We start from the raw sequence: 17,544 nt of genomic DNA on the forward strand, positions 1-17,544 counted from the left end.
AAACATAGCGTTGATCCATGGGCCCAAACAGTTCTAATTTTGTTTCATCAGTCCACAGAACACTATCCCACAACTTTTGTGGTTTGTCCACATGGCTTTTGGCATACTGCAGTCGACTCTTCTTATTCTTTGGAGACAGCAAGGGGGTACGCCTGGGAGTTCTGGCACGGAGGCCTTCATTACGCAGTGTGCGTCTTATTGTCTGGGCTGAAACTTCTGTACCCACATCTGACAAATCTTTTCTCAGTTCCTCAGCAGTCACACGGGGACTTCTCTCCACTCTACGCTTCAGGTAGCGCACAGCAGTCGAAGTCAGCATCTTCTTTCTGCCACGACCAGGTAGCGTTTCAACAGTGCCCTTTGCCTTGAATTTGCGAATGATGCTTCCTAAGGTGTCTCTTGGTATGTTTAACATCTTTGCAATCTTCTTATAGCCATTGCCCTTCCTGTGAAGAGAAATCACCTCTTCTCTTGTCTTCCTGGACCATTCTCTTGCCTTCACCATGTTTGTAACCACACCAGTAAATGTCTAGAAGGAGCTGAGTATCACAGTCATTTTAAAGCTGCCTAATTGGTGCTTATTATGCTTGATTGCTGCTCGGTGACATCCACAGGTGTTTTCAATACCTGATGGAAAGCACCTGTATGAACCTCTGTTCTTCAGAGTGGTAGTCTTTAAGGGGTTGAATAATTGTGGCAATGAAGAAACCACATAAGAACCATTTACTACTGTATTACATAAACAATTGATGTCATTTTAGTTGCATTTGGGTAGTTACAACGTCCTTGTAGGATTTGATTCTGAATACAATTCCAAATGTACACTATAGTCCCTAAACCCCTTTACAGCATTGGGGGTTGAATAATTTTGGACACAACTGTATACCTTTTGTATGGTTTGCCTATGTATTGCACACTGCACTCATTGTGAACACGGCACTGATAATGCTTTGATTACACGTTTACATTCTTTCAAGTCCTGATTACAAATTAGCCTACCTATGTTACCATAAAAGTAAAACTGTAATCATAATGTGATATTTACAAATGCAAGTGTATATAAAAAATTCCAATAAACAGAACAGTTATTTGGAAACATGTTGAGTGTATCTTTTTGTGTCTGTTCCCTACTGCAGTAGGTATTATTAATTTGGAACCACTAATCACTATGAGGATAGGAGTTGCCTATCTGTAAAATTTCCGGAACAATACCTAATTAACTGAACTGTTGAATTATGTTATCTTTGGTACACTGCAAAGTATTTTTACTACTTCTGTACTACTCTGTGATGTTGTCACAATAACTAACCCAGCTCCTATGAGGTGTCCTAAACCTTACCTTCACTGCATTCTATTGTACCTTGTTATATGCTTTCACTTTCCCTAATAAAGATATTACAAAAGAAAGACATAGTATCAGTACCTTGGAGGTGACCTCACTAAAATTATTTCTTGTACATTAATGAAAGGCTTTCCCTTGCCAAAATTGTGCACAATTTTATATGCACATACATGCTTAAATATTATTTAAAAGAACAATAAATGAACTCTTATTCACATTTTACTTACGAATATTGTCTGTGTTTTCCCTCACAATGTCTGTTTTTAAGAGATTATCAGCCAACACAAAAGCTCCTTCTTCAACTGTGTCAAGAAGCATGGTGGCTGCTCGCAGCTGGTCCTTTGCAGTCAGGTCTTGCCATGCATTCTGAGCTTGCGGTTGGAGGAGATTGTTAACAGTCTCAACCATTGCCTACAAAGTACAATAAATAAATAAGGAATACAGTTACTACGCAGTTTGAACAAAAGCATCAGAAGTTAAACAAACTAGCTTACATGAGCATTCTGATGGAAAACAAAGGAAACAACCTAGTATTAATGTCAGAAAGAACACTATGTAGTAAACAATACATACAAACTGAGGCTGTTCCTCAATAACAAACATAGCTAAATGATATATTACTATTAGTAATAGACTTCACAACTCGTTCCAAAAAAAATATCCAAATGCAATGCTTTTGGTTTTCCTAGTTTTGGTTCACAAAAACATCAGATTCCAGAATCTAAAATATACAGTATATACAGCTTTTACCTAGCCACCCCCATACGTTTTCAGCCCTGTTGGGATAACACATAGCTTATGTTTGTTACTTCTTCTAATTCATATAGTATAATTTAAAGCATATTTAAAAACTGCAGCCTACCATTTAGATCCTCTTTTTTGACTATCCTAGCACTGAAAAGTCCTACTTAGTTCTCTTTGTTTAGGAAGTGGAAGGGGAGCTGTGTTTGCCAAAATTAACTCCACTAATCATAAAGCACAAACATTTTTTTCCAATATGACTTCACTTGTGGACCTAAAACACAATCACAGACCTTTCAACAAGTATCTGATCCTTCCCTTCACTTACTATGCACTGTCTATCCTCAGAAAAAACACAAGAATAAAAATAGGCGCATTCTTCCCAATTTGGACACATACTGAAAATGTATGTTTGCGTATCTTTTTAATATTTGATTGTTTTAGCAAAACTTGACAGTGTTGAAGCCAAATACTTGTTAATTACTCAACACAGAATGAAAGACGATGCAAACGAAAGAAAAAAACATCTATTTTAGGTTAGAATTAATAACACATAGCAATTTGACTACCAACTACACCACATACAGTATTATGCCATTTTTAGCCACAGCATCAACTATCCCTTTTGTGCTGTACATCAGTGACATTACATACATAATTTTATTTTGCTATTTTAATGCCTTCTAGATAGTTCTACACACCAATATGTTGCCCAACACACAGACCTATACTCAGATGATAGAATTTGTCATAGTTCTACACAAAACCAAGTACTGAGGGTTATTCCCTCATGGTCAGTTATCTAAATCATTTATAGGATGCATCACAGCATATTAGGTATTTACTTCAGGCTAATAAATAGTTCTGTTTAAAGTGTTACTGAACCCACAACAGTAAAATCAGTCTGTATATGCAGTAAATCATGCTTGCTATACTCACTGTGGAACCTAAGGGGTTAATCCTCTCCATTATGTAAAAACACTGTTTGATCCTGACTTCTCTGATCCTCACCTTCTTCCAATGTCCCCCTCTTATCTCCTCATAAGACATATCATGGGGAGTCATTCTGCACATACTCAGTTTGGTATGTATTGCTAGAGATGCTTTCTTTTTCTTGGGAGAGTGCATGTGATCAGCACTGGGCCAATTGGCACTGTCCAGACAAAGGTCAGGGGTTCTGCATCCTCCAAAGCAGAATGAAAACTCCTCCTACAAGCTTTAAACAGTGCTTGGCTGGACACTAATAGAAGTCTGCTCTAACTGCTGATGAGAAAAGGTATTTAGCAGTTTATATTTACTCAAATAATTGCATTTCCATGTTCTGTGTACAGTAGGAGACCAGATATAGTGAATGCAGGATCCTGGGTTTAGTAACACTTTTTTTTAGCTTTTCAGAGGCTTTTATTCAGAGTCAGCTTTGCTTTGGAGTATTGGAGGCATGAGATATCCCAGGATTCACTAGGAAACCAACAAGCGAAATGGAAAGACGTCATCAGCAGTCACTTCCGTTTCCTGTGGATATATTCTGGGAGTGTCTGGTGCAGACGCCACATCTGGTGTGCAGCGTGGAGCAGCAGGAAGGTTAACGGGGTCCGGACCAGAGCAGAGCAACTAAAAGATGGCACATGTGGTGTGCAACATAGAAACGCTATAGCAGAAGGTGAGCGGGAACCAGAGAGACAGGACTGAGCAATATAGCGGGAGTTGAGTGGGGACAAGAGAGAGAGGAAGATCCGTAAACCAGAGGATCAGGAGAGATGGAGGTTACTAGTGAGTGGGGGATCAGCAGAGCTGGGGGTACTAGTGAGCAGGGGATCTGCAGAGCTGGAGGTTACTAGTGAGTGGGGGATCAGCAGAGCTGGGGGTACTAGTGAGCAGGGGATCTGCAGAGCTGGAGGTTACTAGTGAGTGGGGGATCAGCAGAGCTGGGGGTACTAGTGAGTGGGGGATCAGCAGAGCTGGGGGTACTAGTGAGTGGGAGATCTGCAGAGCTGGAGGTTACTAGTGAATGGGGGATCAGCAGAGCTGGGGGTACTAGTGAGTGGGAGATCTTCAGAGCTGGAGGTTACTTATGAGTGGGGGATCAGCAGAGCTGAAGGTTACTAGTGAGCGGGGGGATCAGCAGAGCTGGGGGTACTAGTGAGCGGGGGATCAGCAGAGCTGGGGGTACTAGTGAGTGGGAGATCTGCAGAGATGGGGGCTACTACTGAGCGGGGGATCTGCAGAATGAGTGCACTAATAAGCTAGGAACCTGCCAAACAAGGGTACTAATGAGCTGGGGATCTGCCGAGTATGGATACTACAGAGCCATGGTTCTTCTGGGCCCATTTAAAACAAATAGAAAATCAACACACACAGGGCATTTGCCATGCTCCATTAAAGCATCACTGAAGCATCAAAAAAGCCTGTTGAAGCTGTAGGCGCTTTAATGTGTGTTAAAGTTGAAGGAAGTGTAAATGGGCGGAGATTTGTGTGTTCCTGGGACACAGTCATAGATCATCACTGGAAGATGATGTGATATTCGGGGTAGGCCTGGATGTCATTAAATATCACAAACATTGAAGGGTTCTGGACATTATCCGTCATGCTGTCATAGAGGTTGGTGGGGTTTGCTGGATTTTGGCTGGAGGTGCTTTCATCTCTTTGCTTCCAACACAGTAGAGTCCGGTGAGAACGTGGGCCAGGTACATGTGTCTCTGTCCATTTCCATCAGATGAGGAATATTTTTCATAAGCAGAGTAACTTGCATTTACTGCAAAATAAGTTCCATGTCCATAAACAGCAGTTGTTCGTAAATCCAAAGAATGTAATTTGTATGTGAGTTGTAGGCAAGGGGCCCAATATGAGTTATGGGCTGGAGGCTTGATGAAGAGACTCCTGTGAAAGCTGAGCTGCGGAAGGGATCCCTCACTTAGGAGCATTGAAGGGGAGCTGGGTGGAATCTGCTGCTTGGACATTGCAAGAAGAACCCATCAATTATAGTATGGTGCCAGGTATTGTCCTGGATAAGAAATGTTCACATTCCTGTGCTATCCGTTTCTGTTTAAACATGAGGCATGTGCATGGAACCACATAGGTTAATATACAGTTATGGTCACAAATATTGGCACCCCTGCATTTATGTCAGATAATTCACCACTTTGCCCAGGGAACTGTTGCAATTAGAAATATTTAGGCATTTATTTATTTTGTTTGTAATGGTATGACACAAATAGTGGAGAAACAAGAGCCAAATCTGACACATTCCACACAAAACCCCAAAAATGGACTGGACAAAATTATTGGCACGCTCAATTTAATATTTGGTACCACACCCCTTGGAAAAAATAACTGAAATCAATCACTTCCTGTAACCAGCAATATGTTTCTTACACCTTCTAATGTAATTTTGGACCACTCTTCTTTTGCCAGCTGCTCCAGGTCTCTCAGATTGGAAAGGTTCCTTTTCCCAACTGCTGTTTTGAGATCTCTCCACAGGAGCTCTATGGGATTGAGATCTGGACTCATTTCTGGCCAGTTCAGTACTCTCCAGTGCTTTGTTTTAAACCATTTCTGGGTGCTTTTGATGTGTGTTTTGGGTCATTGTCTTGCTGTAAGACCCATGACCTCTGACGGAGACCCAACTTTCTGACATTGGTTCCTACATTGAACCCCAGATTTCATTGGTAAGCTTCATATTTCATAATGCCATACACACTGTCAAGACATCCAGGGGTTTATTTACTAAAGCTGGAGAGTCCAAAATAAGACTCCCTTCTGCATAGAAACCAATCAGCTTCCAGGTTTCATTGCCAAAGCTTCATTGAACAAGCTGAGGTTAGAAGCTGATTGGTTTCTATGCAGAAGGGAGTCTGATTTTGGACTCTCCAGCTTTAGTAAATAAACTCCCCAGTGTCTGAAGCAGCAAAGCAACCCCAAAACATCAGTGAACCTCCACCATGTCTGGCTATAGGGACTGTATTATTTTCTTTAAAGGCCTCATTTATTTTTTGAAAACAGTAGAATGATGGGCTTTACCAAAAAGCTGGAATTTTGTTTAGTCTGTTAGTCTGTTAGGATTTTGGCTTCCTAAGGTAAGTTTTGGCAAACTCCAATTTAGCTTTGTTTATGTTTCTGTGTCAGTAGTGGGGTCCTCCTGGGTCTTCTATCATAGCGTTCCTTTTCATTCAGATTGCAGCGTATAGTGCGAGCTGACAAAGTTGTACACTGTGGCTGAAAGTCAGCTTGAATTTGTCTGAAAGTTGATCGAGATTCTTTATCCACCATTCGAACAATCCTTTGTTGCAATCTTTCATCAAGTTTTTCTCTTTTGTCCACATCCAGGGAGATTAGCTACAGTGCCATGTTGCACACAGTGGACACAGGAGCATTAAGATCTGTTAACTGATACAGGTGAGTTTAATTACAAATTACAGGAGCATCACAAAACTTATAATGCAATTATTTCTTGCAATTTTGAGGTGCTAATAAATGTGTCCAGTCCATTTTTGGGTTTCTGTGTGGAATGTGTCACATTTGGCTTTTTGTTTCTCCACTTTTTTTTGTGTCAAACCAATACAAACAAAAGAAATAAACATGAGAATGCTTAAACATTTGTAATTGCAACAATTTTCTGGGTGAAGTGGCGCATTATCTGACAGAAATGCAGGGGTGCCAATATTTTTGGCCATGACTGTATGACCTCTGTCTGTAGTCTAAGAAATTACACTTTTTGTGAACTATTGTACATATCCCATAATCTCTGGATTTCTCAGTCTAAAGCCTTGTACATGCGATGTGAATGTCAGAGGAATGGTCTTTTCTTTTTTTGCATGCTAGTCTCATGTTGAAAATGAAGAGGGTACTAAAGTTATGAATATTCTTGTACAACAGAATGCAACTTTGGAAGTGATGTAATGTAATGTATTGTGTTGTAAAGTATTTTTTCATTTCCAAGCATGTGTGGTCTTGGTCACTCGGATGAATACAATACTGATAAACGAAAACTGTTCGTTCTGGTATCGTGTGAGAAACATTTTTGTGCTTGTCCCTTCGGATAATTTCACATGAACTGTTGAGATCGGATCTCAAAAGATGTGTACTAATGATCAGATTGTCAGATGATCACTCCAAAAGCTCATCCTTTGTACTAGGCTTAATGCTCAGCAGGTGAGAGCTAAACAACAATTAGATTTGATACAGACACAAACAGCAATTAACAGAAAGACCACCATTCAGTTTCTCATCATACTAGTACTCCCACTCAAGTCCTCTGGAAAAACATTGTTTAATTAGGAAAAGTTCAGCAAAGGACAACAAAATAACAAGGGCAATGAATGACCTCTTCTATGAGAACTGATTACTCAATGAATAATTCAATCTGGTGAAGAGTCACGTACGAGAGAATATGATTACATTATACAAATATATCAAAGATGACTTCAGTAACTGTGGTAAAATGTTTACTCTAAGGTCCCTGAAGAGGGCAAGTGGCCATGATCTGATGTTACAGGATAGGAGGTTTAACATTAAAGAACCTTCCAAGAAATGGCTCTTTATTTTAGAGCAGTAATGTGGAACTTCCTCTCTCAGGAACTGGTGCTAGCAGGTAGCGTTGATGACATCAAATAACTTTCAGATGTCTTCCTCAGGAAGCCGAATATACAGGGCTTTGGAAATTGTTAGAGGGTAAAAATATCACAAACCTAAGTTGAACTGGATGGACCTATGTCTTTGTTCAACCTTATAAACTATTTAACTATGTGTGATACAACACAGATGAAATGGCAAGGTATGGATTGGATGCTTTGTGACCTAGAACAAAAAATGTCCTGCCCCTTTAGTGAATAAAAACATGTTAGGTGAATAAATAAATGGACATTTGGAAATTGATCAGCCATGAAACTACCAACTGCAGCCACAATATGTAAGCCCATCATTACACAAGAAAGCAAACCAATGACACAAGGAGTATAACTACACTAATACCTAGTTAAAGCAACAAAAACATTTGAAAGTGTACAATGTCTTTAACCTTCCGCCCGCCCTATAGTACAATGACGGGCGCAAGGTGGTTCTCTCGTTCTGATAGGACATCATATGATGTCCTACCATTCTCACTGTGCATGCGCGGCTCAGGGACACAGCAGATCATGGAAAGAGCCGAAGATGTCGGCTCGGTCATGTGATCAGCTGTGTCCAATCACAGCTGATCACATGTAAACACGGAAATGCCAGTTATCGGCATTTCTCTCTTCTTGAGCTGTCACAATGACAGCTCGAGAGGAGAGGAGAGCCGGTAATCCGCTTTCCGCTGAGGGGGCATGTACACTGATCATCAGGGCACTGATGATCAGTGTGCCCTGATGATCAGTGTGGCCCCAGAAGTGCCACCTGTCAGTGCTCATCAGTGCCAGTGTCCATCAATGCCACATATCAGTGCATACCAGTGCCCATCAATGCCACATATCAGTGCCCATCTGAGCTGCCTTTCAATGTCACCCACCAGTGCCAGTCAATGCCACCTATCAATGCCAATCAGTGCCACCTATCAGTGCTGCCGATCAGTGCCACCTATCAGTGCCAGTCAGTGTCGCCTATCAGTGCCAGTCAGTGCCGCCTATCAGTGCCAGTCAGTGCCCCCTAACAGTGCCAGTCAGTGCCGCCTATCAGTGCCAGTCAGTGCTGCCTATCAGTGCCATATATCAGTGTCATGTATCAGTGTCATGTATCAGTGCTGCCTTTCAGTGCCCATCAGTGATGCCTGTCAATGCCCATCAGTGCAACCTACCAGTGCCTCCTCATCAGTGCCCATCAGTGCCACACATCAGTGTTCAACAGCGTAGCCTATCAGTGCCCATCACTGCAGCCTCATTAGCGCACATCAGTGAAGGAGAAAAATCACTTATTTACAAAACTGTATAACAAAAACTAAGAAAAAACAGTTTTTTTTCAACATTTTCAGTGGTTTTTGGTTTGTTTAAGAAAAAATAAAAACCCCAGAGGTGATTAAATACCACCAAAAAAAAGCTCTATCTGTCTCTAAAAAATGATAAAAATTTCATATGGGTACAATGTTGCATGACCGCGCAATTGTCATTCAAAGTGTGACAGCGCTGAAAGCTGGAAATTGACCTGGGCAGGAAGGGGGTATAAGTGCCCTGTAGGCTAGTGGTTAAAGAAGGTTTTTACAAATCTACTCTGAAAACTAAACACAACAGAGAAATAACTGTTAAGAAATACTTGTAGAAGTATTATTGGTCAGGCTACCATATGGCTGAGCAGATATATAACGCCCAATCTGCTTCTAAAAATTAACATTCTGCAGTGTTTAGTTTTACTGGCCAGTTTGCAAAAACTCTAATATCAGTGCATTTATTCTTTACAATAATCTGTCGCTGCTGAATTAGAAGTGTGTGAGAAAATTTTTTTTGCAGTATATGTAAGCCAATCACTGCTGTGATTATGCAGAGCTTAAAAGCAGCATGCAGGGGGTTAAATGTAGAAACAGGAGGGTTACCACTTTGTCAATCCCTCTGGCAACATCCCTTTGAATAAGATATAGTTAGTGGCAATGTAGTTATTCATGTTAGACCTGTGTGTTGACCTGGTTAACTGAATATGTAAATATATTCATATCGCTATCAGAATACTTACAAAAATACAACTAGTTCTGAGAGAGAAGTTCAGTCAGCAATATACATTTATTGGTGGGGTCTCATGATATTTACAAATGACACACACAACAATTTTATGAGACAATATACAGTGGGGCAAAAAAGTATTTAGTCAGCCACCAATTGTGCAAGTTCTCCTACTTAAAAAGATGAGAGAGGCCTGTAATTGGCATCATAGGTAGACCTCAACTATGAGAGACAAAATGAGAAAAAAAATCCAGACAATCACATTGGCTGATTTGGAAAGAATTTATTTGCAAATTATGGTGGAAAATAAGTATTTGGTCACCTACAAACAAGCAAGATTTCTGGCTCTCACAGACCTGTACCTTCTTCTTTAAGAGGCTCCTCTGTCCTGCACTCATTACCTGTATCAATGGCACCTCTTTGAACTTGTTATCAGTATAAAAGACACCTGTCCACAACCTCAAACAGTCACACTCCAAACTCCACTATGGTGAAGACCAAAGAGCTGTCGAAGGACACCAGAAACAAAATTGTAGACCTGCACCAGGCTGGGAAGACTGAATCTGCAATAGGCAAGCAGCTTGGTGTGAACAAATCAACTGTGGGAGCAATAATTAGAAAATGGAAGACATACAAGACCACTGATAATCTCCCTCGATCTGGGGCTCCACGCAAGATCTCCCCGTGGGGTCAAAATGATCACAAGAACGGTGAGCAAAAATCCCAGGACCACATGGGGGGACCTAGTGAATGACCTGCAGAGAGCTGGGACCAACGTAACAAAGGCTACCATCAGTAACACACTACGCCGCCAGGGACTCAGATCCTGCAGTGCCAGACGTGTCCCCCTGCTTAAGCCAGTACATGTCCGGGCCCATCTGAAGTTTGCTAGAGAGCATTTGGATGATCCAGAAGAGGATTGGGAGAATGTCATATGGTCAGATGAAACCAAAATAGAACTGTTTGGTAGAAACACAACTCGGCGCATTTGGAGGAGAGAGAATGCTGAGTTGCATCCAAAGAACACCATACCTACTGTGAAGCATGGGGGTGGCAACATCATGCTTTGAGGCTGTTTCTCCGCAAAGGGACCAGGACGACTGATCCATGTACAGGACAGAAAGAATGGGGCCATGTATCGTGAGATTTTGAGTGCAAACCTCCTTCCATCAGCAAGGGCATTGAAGATGAAACGTGGCTGGGTCTTCCAACATGACAATGATCCCAAACATACCGCCCGGGCAACGAAGGAGTGGCTTCGTAAGAAGCATTTCAAGGTCCTGGTGTGGCCTAGCCAGTCTCCAGATCTCAACCCCATAGAAAACCTTTGGAGAGAGTTGAAAGTCCGTGTTGCCCAGTGACAGCCCCAAAACATCACTGCTCTAGAGGAGATCTGCATGGAGGATGGGCCAACATACCAGCAACAGTGTGTGCCAACCTTATGAAGACTTACAGGAAACGTTTGACCTCTGTCATTGCCAACAAAGGATATATAACAAAGTATTGAGATGAACTTTTGATATTGACCAAATACTTATTTTCCACCATAATTTGCAAATAAATTCTTTCCAAATCAGCCAATGTGATTGTTTGGATTTTTTTTCTCATTTTGTCTCTCATAGTTGAGGTCTACCTATGATGCCAATTACAGGCCCCTCTCATCTTTTTAAGTGGGAGAACTTGCACAATTGGTGGCTGACTAAATACTTTTTTGCCCCACTGTACAAGTATGGTGACATTTTACCTCTCAGAGTGTTGCCTGGTCATATTGAGTTCTTTTCTGTGCCAGGAAAAATAACATTACCCTATACTGCATCATTCCCTTTCTGTACAGTAAGTTAGAAAGCTTTTATAATAAGTGGAGACACACAATCAATGGTTTGAATATATTCCTATACTGTATAAGAGAACATCCAACGAAGATCTTACACAAGCAAAACTTTTTTTTACTGCCTAATATTATTTAATTCGGATGGAGCTAACAATCGCCTCCCCCAAACTGACAATGCTGCTGTCCAAAGGTGCCCCTGTGCTCGTACATCCAGAGTGAAGGCACTCGAATACAGGAAGTGTTACTGGCCAGATCACCAGGTAAAAACAGAAGAGAAAAAGCCTAAAATATAAAACCAATGCAGTCATCACATCTAATGATTGGTAGGCTGCAATTTAGACTGTGATAGGGAGCGGCAGAGCTAGCAGCTAGCCAAGAGGATAAAAATGTAAGCTGGCCTTCTTATGGATATACCCCTACTGTGTGGACTGATTTCTTGTGAGCGACAACTGTATTGCTCTCTGTGTTAAATTTTAAGTAGCTAGTGACAGAGAAAAAGCCTAATAATGTCACAGATTAAGCATTCAGAAAACTGTGTCACTGTAAGAACATTGAAAGCTTCTGACAGGTATGACATGAAGGTACACAGCAGTTCCTGCATGAACCTGAAGCCAGTCTGTACCTTCTACTGTGCCAGAATACCAGGTGTTCTGATCAGGCAAGTTTTATAATTTCTTTATAATGCTGAAGATTGCTTGTCACCTCCCTCCTTGCACAAATTTCTATTGGCAATTTGTTATTGTAATAGGCCAGTATGTGTGGGAGTGTGGTTTAATGACAACCTGGTAAAAATGGCACAGCAAGCAGACAAAGCAGAGATTTCCGAAAGCTGTAGCAGATATGTGCAGACACATCTGTGTACCTGTACTTCATTCTGATCAGTCTCTTTAACCAGAATAATTGAATATGCTAACTCAAGGTCATTTGGCTACTCACTGCAGAAAATGAAACTTTTCCACTGGTAATCTGCCTTTACAACAAAAAACAGGAACCATTTGAAGTTTATAAGGAACATTACAAGATCTGAATAAGTGGCCCTGTTCACAATTGGGAAATCAATAATGTATTGTGGGAAATGTATTGTCCCCTGCAGAGAAACTGAAGTAGCTTCACCAGAATCATCATAAAACATCTGCACTAGAATAACTTAGTTGCCAACATTTGCAACAAATGTTTAAGGACACTTTTTTTGTATGCCCAGCAAGCCAGTGTAGGTGGAGTATTATTTGAATCAGGGATCGGGCATTCATTTGTAGGTGTGGTTTAACAGGTGGGAAAGAAATGGGGTGTGCAAAGTGTGCCATGGTGAAAAATTGTTTAAATTACGCTAAATATTGGGTGTGGCTTAAAGGAGGTGTGGTTAGAGTCTGGGATTACTTACATAGTGGAGAATGTGGTAGTGTTATATAGGGAATGTAGTTAGGGCAGTGTACAGAGGTCAGCAGGATGTAGGGCAGTGTACAGAGGTCAGTAGTATGTAGAGCAGTGTACAGAGGTCAGCAGTATGTAGAGCAGTGTACAGAGGTCAGCAGGATGTAGAGCAGTGTACAGAGGTCAGTAGTATGTAGAGCAGTGTACAGGGATCAGTAGTATGTAGAGCAGTGTACAGGGATCAGTAGTATGTAGAGCAGTGTACAGGGATCAGTAGTATGTACAGCAGTGTACAGGGATCAGTAGTATGTAGAGCAGTATACAGAGTTCGATAGGATATAGTGCAGTGCACAGAGGTCGGTAGTATGTAGAGCAGTGTACAGAGGTCTGTAGTATGCAGGGCAGTGTACAGAGGTACGTAGCATGTAGAGCAGTGTACAGAGGTCAGTAGTATGTTCAACAGTGTACAGGGGTCAGTAATATGTACAGCAGTGTACAGGGGTCAGTAGTATGTACAACAGTGTACAGAGGTCAATAGTATGTAGAGCAGTGTACAGAGGTCGGTAGTATGTAGAGCAGTGTACGGAGGTCAGTAATATGCAGGGCAGTGTACAGAGGTTCATAGTATGTAGAGCAGTGTACAGAGGTCAGTAGTATGTAGAGCAGTGTACGGAGGTCAGTAATATGCAGGGCAGTGTACAGAGGTCCATAGTATGTAGAGCAGTGTACAGAGGTCAGTATTATGTAGAGCAGTGTACAGGGGTCAGTAGTATGTAGAGCAGTGTACAGAGATTGATCGTATGTACAGCAGTGTACAAAGGTCAGTAGTATTCAGGGCAGTGTGCAGAGGTCCATAGTATGTAGAGTAGCTTCCAGATGTTTGTAGTAGGTAAGGCAGTGTACAGAGGTCAGTAGTATGTGGGCATTAGAAGGGCAGAGGACAGGAGTCAACAGGGTAGTGTTTGAAGTATCAGCAGGGCAGAGGACAGGGGGATCAGGAGGGCACAGTACAGGGGTTCAGAAGTGTGTAGGGCACAAAACAGGAGGTCAGGAGGGCACAGTACAGGGTGTCAGGAGGGCACAGTCTATGGTACAAAAGTGGTTTCCTTCAAATGCAGAGCAGCACTGGGAAGCTGCTGTCCCATATCTACCTGTTCTGGTGTGTTGAGCTGTTTTACACCCGCCTCAGGGAATGGATCATCTGATCAGGTCCATCTGAAAAACTGATTGGACCCACTATGTGAAAGGGACCTTAGCAATGGTTGTGGGAAATTGGTTTTAAGACTGAACTGCCCAATTTCTCAGAAGACAGTGCTACATGAAAAAGAAGATGCCATCTTTCTCAGCTAATAGGACTTTTTTTCTTCTCTCTAAACTTTTAGATAGAAGTAAAAAAGTTCTGTTAGCTGACAAAGATGGCATCTTCTTTTTCATGCAGCACTGTCCTGACTGTAAGAAACTGGGCAGTGCAGTTTTAAACTAAATTTTTCACAGTCAGAACACTTCTACATGAATAAAAAGGAGATCCTGACATTTGCACACTTTTTTTTTTATACAGACACAGCTACCAGCCACAGATCAGTTCTTACCTCAGTGTTGCTCTGTCTTACTGCAGCCTGAGGCTCACAGATGCACCTCCAGCAAAAGGAGTGCTGAACAAGATCATCTCCGAGGCTGGCTGCACCCTCTCCCTTCCACTGAAACAACTGCAGGACAAAGCCTTGCAGACCCCGCCCCAAGTAATAGTGAAAGCAAATGAACAGCTGTCGGGGGAGGAGTTGGTGGAGGGATCTGTCCCTGCCATGTCCGTCTTCATGTGTCCTATTTTAGACATGCTTCGAAGTGACACATGCGGGCACCTGTGGCACAAAGCCCGACAGTTGTGGCACTGGCCGCAGGCAATCATGTGAATGCCAGTGTAGCACTGTCTGCCTCTTCGTTAGCGGCTTTGAATTTTGGGAGGTGGCCTGGGACAAGGTCATGTCGGGACAGCACTTTAAAATCCGTGAATGTCCCAGCCAATTCGTGACTGTTGGTTACTATGGAATACTTAAAGGTACTGCCTGATTATTTTGCAAGGTGTCTACTTTAATCAACCCACTGCAGCTATCCTTGTCACACTTAATGTATTATGAATTATACATTCTATTGAAATGGATTTCTATGTAAGCCAGCCAGCTGGTGTGAGGAATGTTGCCACATAATATTCTTAGTTCAATTCTTAAAGTAAAATGTTTGACAAAGTCCTGTTCATAAGTTGATAAGAATAGTAAAGAAGAAAGATGCTAACATTCTTTATCTTTATTCTAAAATGTAGAGAGGTAAATGATTCTTTTGCTTGGTACACATCTTGAAAATACCAGCTGGTTCTGCCTGTCCACCAGAAGCCGGTCCAATGACCAACTTTTTTTGAAGGGAAATGCTGGAAAACCTGCATCTGACCATCAGTCGACTAGCATTGGAAGCAAATGGCAGAACAGTGTGTTCTGGTGGGGGGAGGGGCAGCCCCCTGTCAGAACACAATAGCTCAGCGGGGGGTGATTGCCCCACTAACATCGCATAGTTAGTATGGTGCCCTCTTAGGTTTTTTTTTTTCGCTCAGCCAGCTAGGTTGAATGAAAAAAAAACCATGTTTAATAGGCTTTAGAGCTACATATTTAAAAACAGTTATATACAGTATGGACAATGACTCTCCCTCACTCAGTTAATGTGACCCCAGTTCTAATGGAGAGTGGCAGGGGAGAGGCAAACAAAGATTCTATGTAGGCGCTAAAATGTCTTTCTTATCAAATGATGACAACATTTGTTGTTAGGATGCCAGCAACTAGAAGGTTGTAATGGTGCACAACCTAAAAGGCAGGCTTGATTCATCCGCGTGCTTGTATATAGTTTTTGAGAATTTTTTAGACATGTTGCCAAGGCACAGAAACCTGAACGCATCCCAGGATGCCTGGGCACCATGACCTGAAAAAAGGATGGTATATACTGTATATCCACCACTATAATATTGCTTGAATGTGCCTCAGACAAAAATTGCTGCATAAATCCAAAAGGATTATCCCAACAGAGAGAACCAAGTGCACTCATCAAATCATATGCCCACTAATTAGAATGTCTGTTCATGAAGACCATTTGGTAAATCCACTTAGTATTAACAGTTCCAACCCTGCAACATGCTTTATCCACCAATTGTATAGGCAGCCAAGGTTGGTTGCCACCTCTCAAACTGAGGAAAAACAGTCATCCCAATGTACACTTTGTGTGGAAAAACCATACTGTAGACACTCCCGCTCTTTAGAAGGGAGCCTGCTCATAATATGGAAACCCCTGCACTTTACTGTTTAATGATGAATGTGATCTTTAAACAGCCTCAAAATAATATACCTAATTATTGTAACTTTTTTATGGTAGATATCAAAACATTGTAAAAGAAAAAACATGAACATGACAGAAAACAAACTCATTAAGTTAACCAAAAAATAAAGTCCAAAGTTTCATATATAAGTGACTCCCACCAAGTGATTGAAATAATTTATCAAAAAAAAGAAGCGATCCCCCTCTTGAATTCAGTGTTGTGTGCATCCAAAACACCCCATGGGCTCCACTAAAAAACTCTGAGGTTTGCAAGAGAGACTGTGACCCTCACAGGGGAAATCAGAAAACATTTGTTATTCCAAAGACCGATCACCACCAGGCTTGACATCTTCCAAGGAGTACTTCACTCATTTGCATAAACAAGACAGATGCATTATACATAAAAAGGGCACCTTTTTAGGCACATATAACCCAAGGGTTAAATTAAAGACTGGAAAGGTTATTCTTTTAGATGAGTGCTTGCAGTCCATTAGAAATTGTACTCCAGTGGTTTCTGTACTGAGCAACCTCCTATAAATGACATATATACTGTCCCTCATTAGATTGATGCAAGTAGGTCAACATAACTTAGCAACTTCACGTTCAATGTGTACACAATATCCTGGCACCATACATATATCTATAGTTTAGTCCATGATTTAGTCAATTAGTCCAATCCCCTCGAGAACATCTCCTATAGAAGGGAGGGGCTAGTGCTGACATCATCACACCGCTGGACCCATAAATGGTGATTGCGGTTTTATGCTATGAGGTATTTGTGATTTACAATCAGGTCCATAAATATTGGGACATCGACACAATTCTAACATTTTTGGCTCTATACACCACCACAATGGATTTGAAATTAAACGAACAAGATGTGCTCTAACTGCAGACTGTCAGCTTTAATTTGAGGGTATTTACAGGTGAACGGTGTAAGAATTACAACAGTTTGCATATGTGCCTCCCATTTGTTAAGGGACCAAAAGTAATGGGACAGAATAATAATCATGAATCAAACTTTCACTTTTTAATACTTGGTTGCAAATCCTTTGCAGTCAATTGCAGCCTGAAGTCTGGAACGCATAGACATCACCAGATGCTGGGTTTCATCCCTGGTGATGCTCTGCCAGGCCTCTACTGCAACTGTCTTCAGTTCCTGCATGTTCTTGGGGTATTTTCCCTTCAGTTTTGTCTTCAGAAAGTGAAATGTATGCTCAATCGGATTCAGGTGAGGTGATTGACTTGGCCATTGCATAACATTCCACTTCTTTCCCTTAAAA

General features: G+C 41.5%; 1 protein-coding gene across 16 annotated transcripts in view; it reads right to left on the bottom strand.

The window, feature by feature from the left end:
• The window catches only part of ADGRL3 (adhesion G protein-coupled receptor L3), a 1,097,183-nt gene that overhangs the window by 429,571 nt on the left and 650,068 nt on the right, over window positions 1-17,544 (bottom strand). For all 16 annotated transcript variants that reach the window (XM_089687883.1, XM_089687880.1, XM_089687882.1 and 13 more), the window contains one exon: window positions 1,570-1,753. In XM_089687883.1, the coding sequence (XP_089544009.1) occupies window positions 1,570-1,753 (184 nt within the window). The remainder of the gene's footprint in view (window positions 1-1,569; window positions 1,754-17,544) is intronic.

Source organism: Staurois parvus, unplaced genomic scaffold (genome assembly GCF_062004578.1).
Source record: "Staurois parvus isolate SC_StPar_1 unplaced genomic scaffold, SC_StPar_1.0 ptg000439l, whole genome shotgun sequence".
Taxonomy (NCBI): Eukaryota; Metazoa; Chordata; class Amphibia; order Anura; family Ranidae; genus Staurois; species Staurois parvus.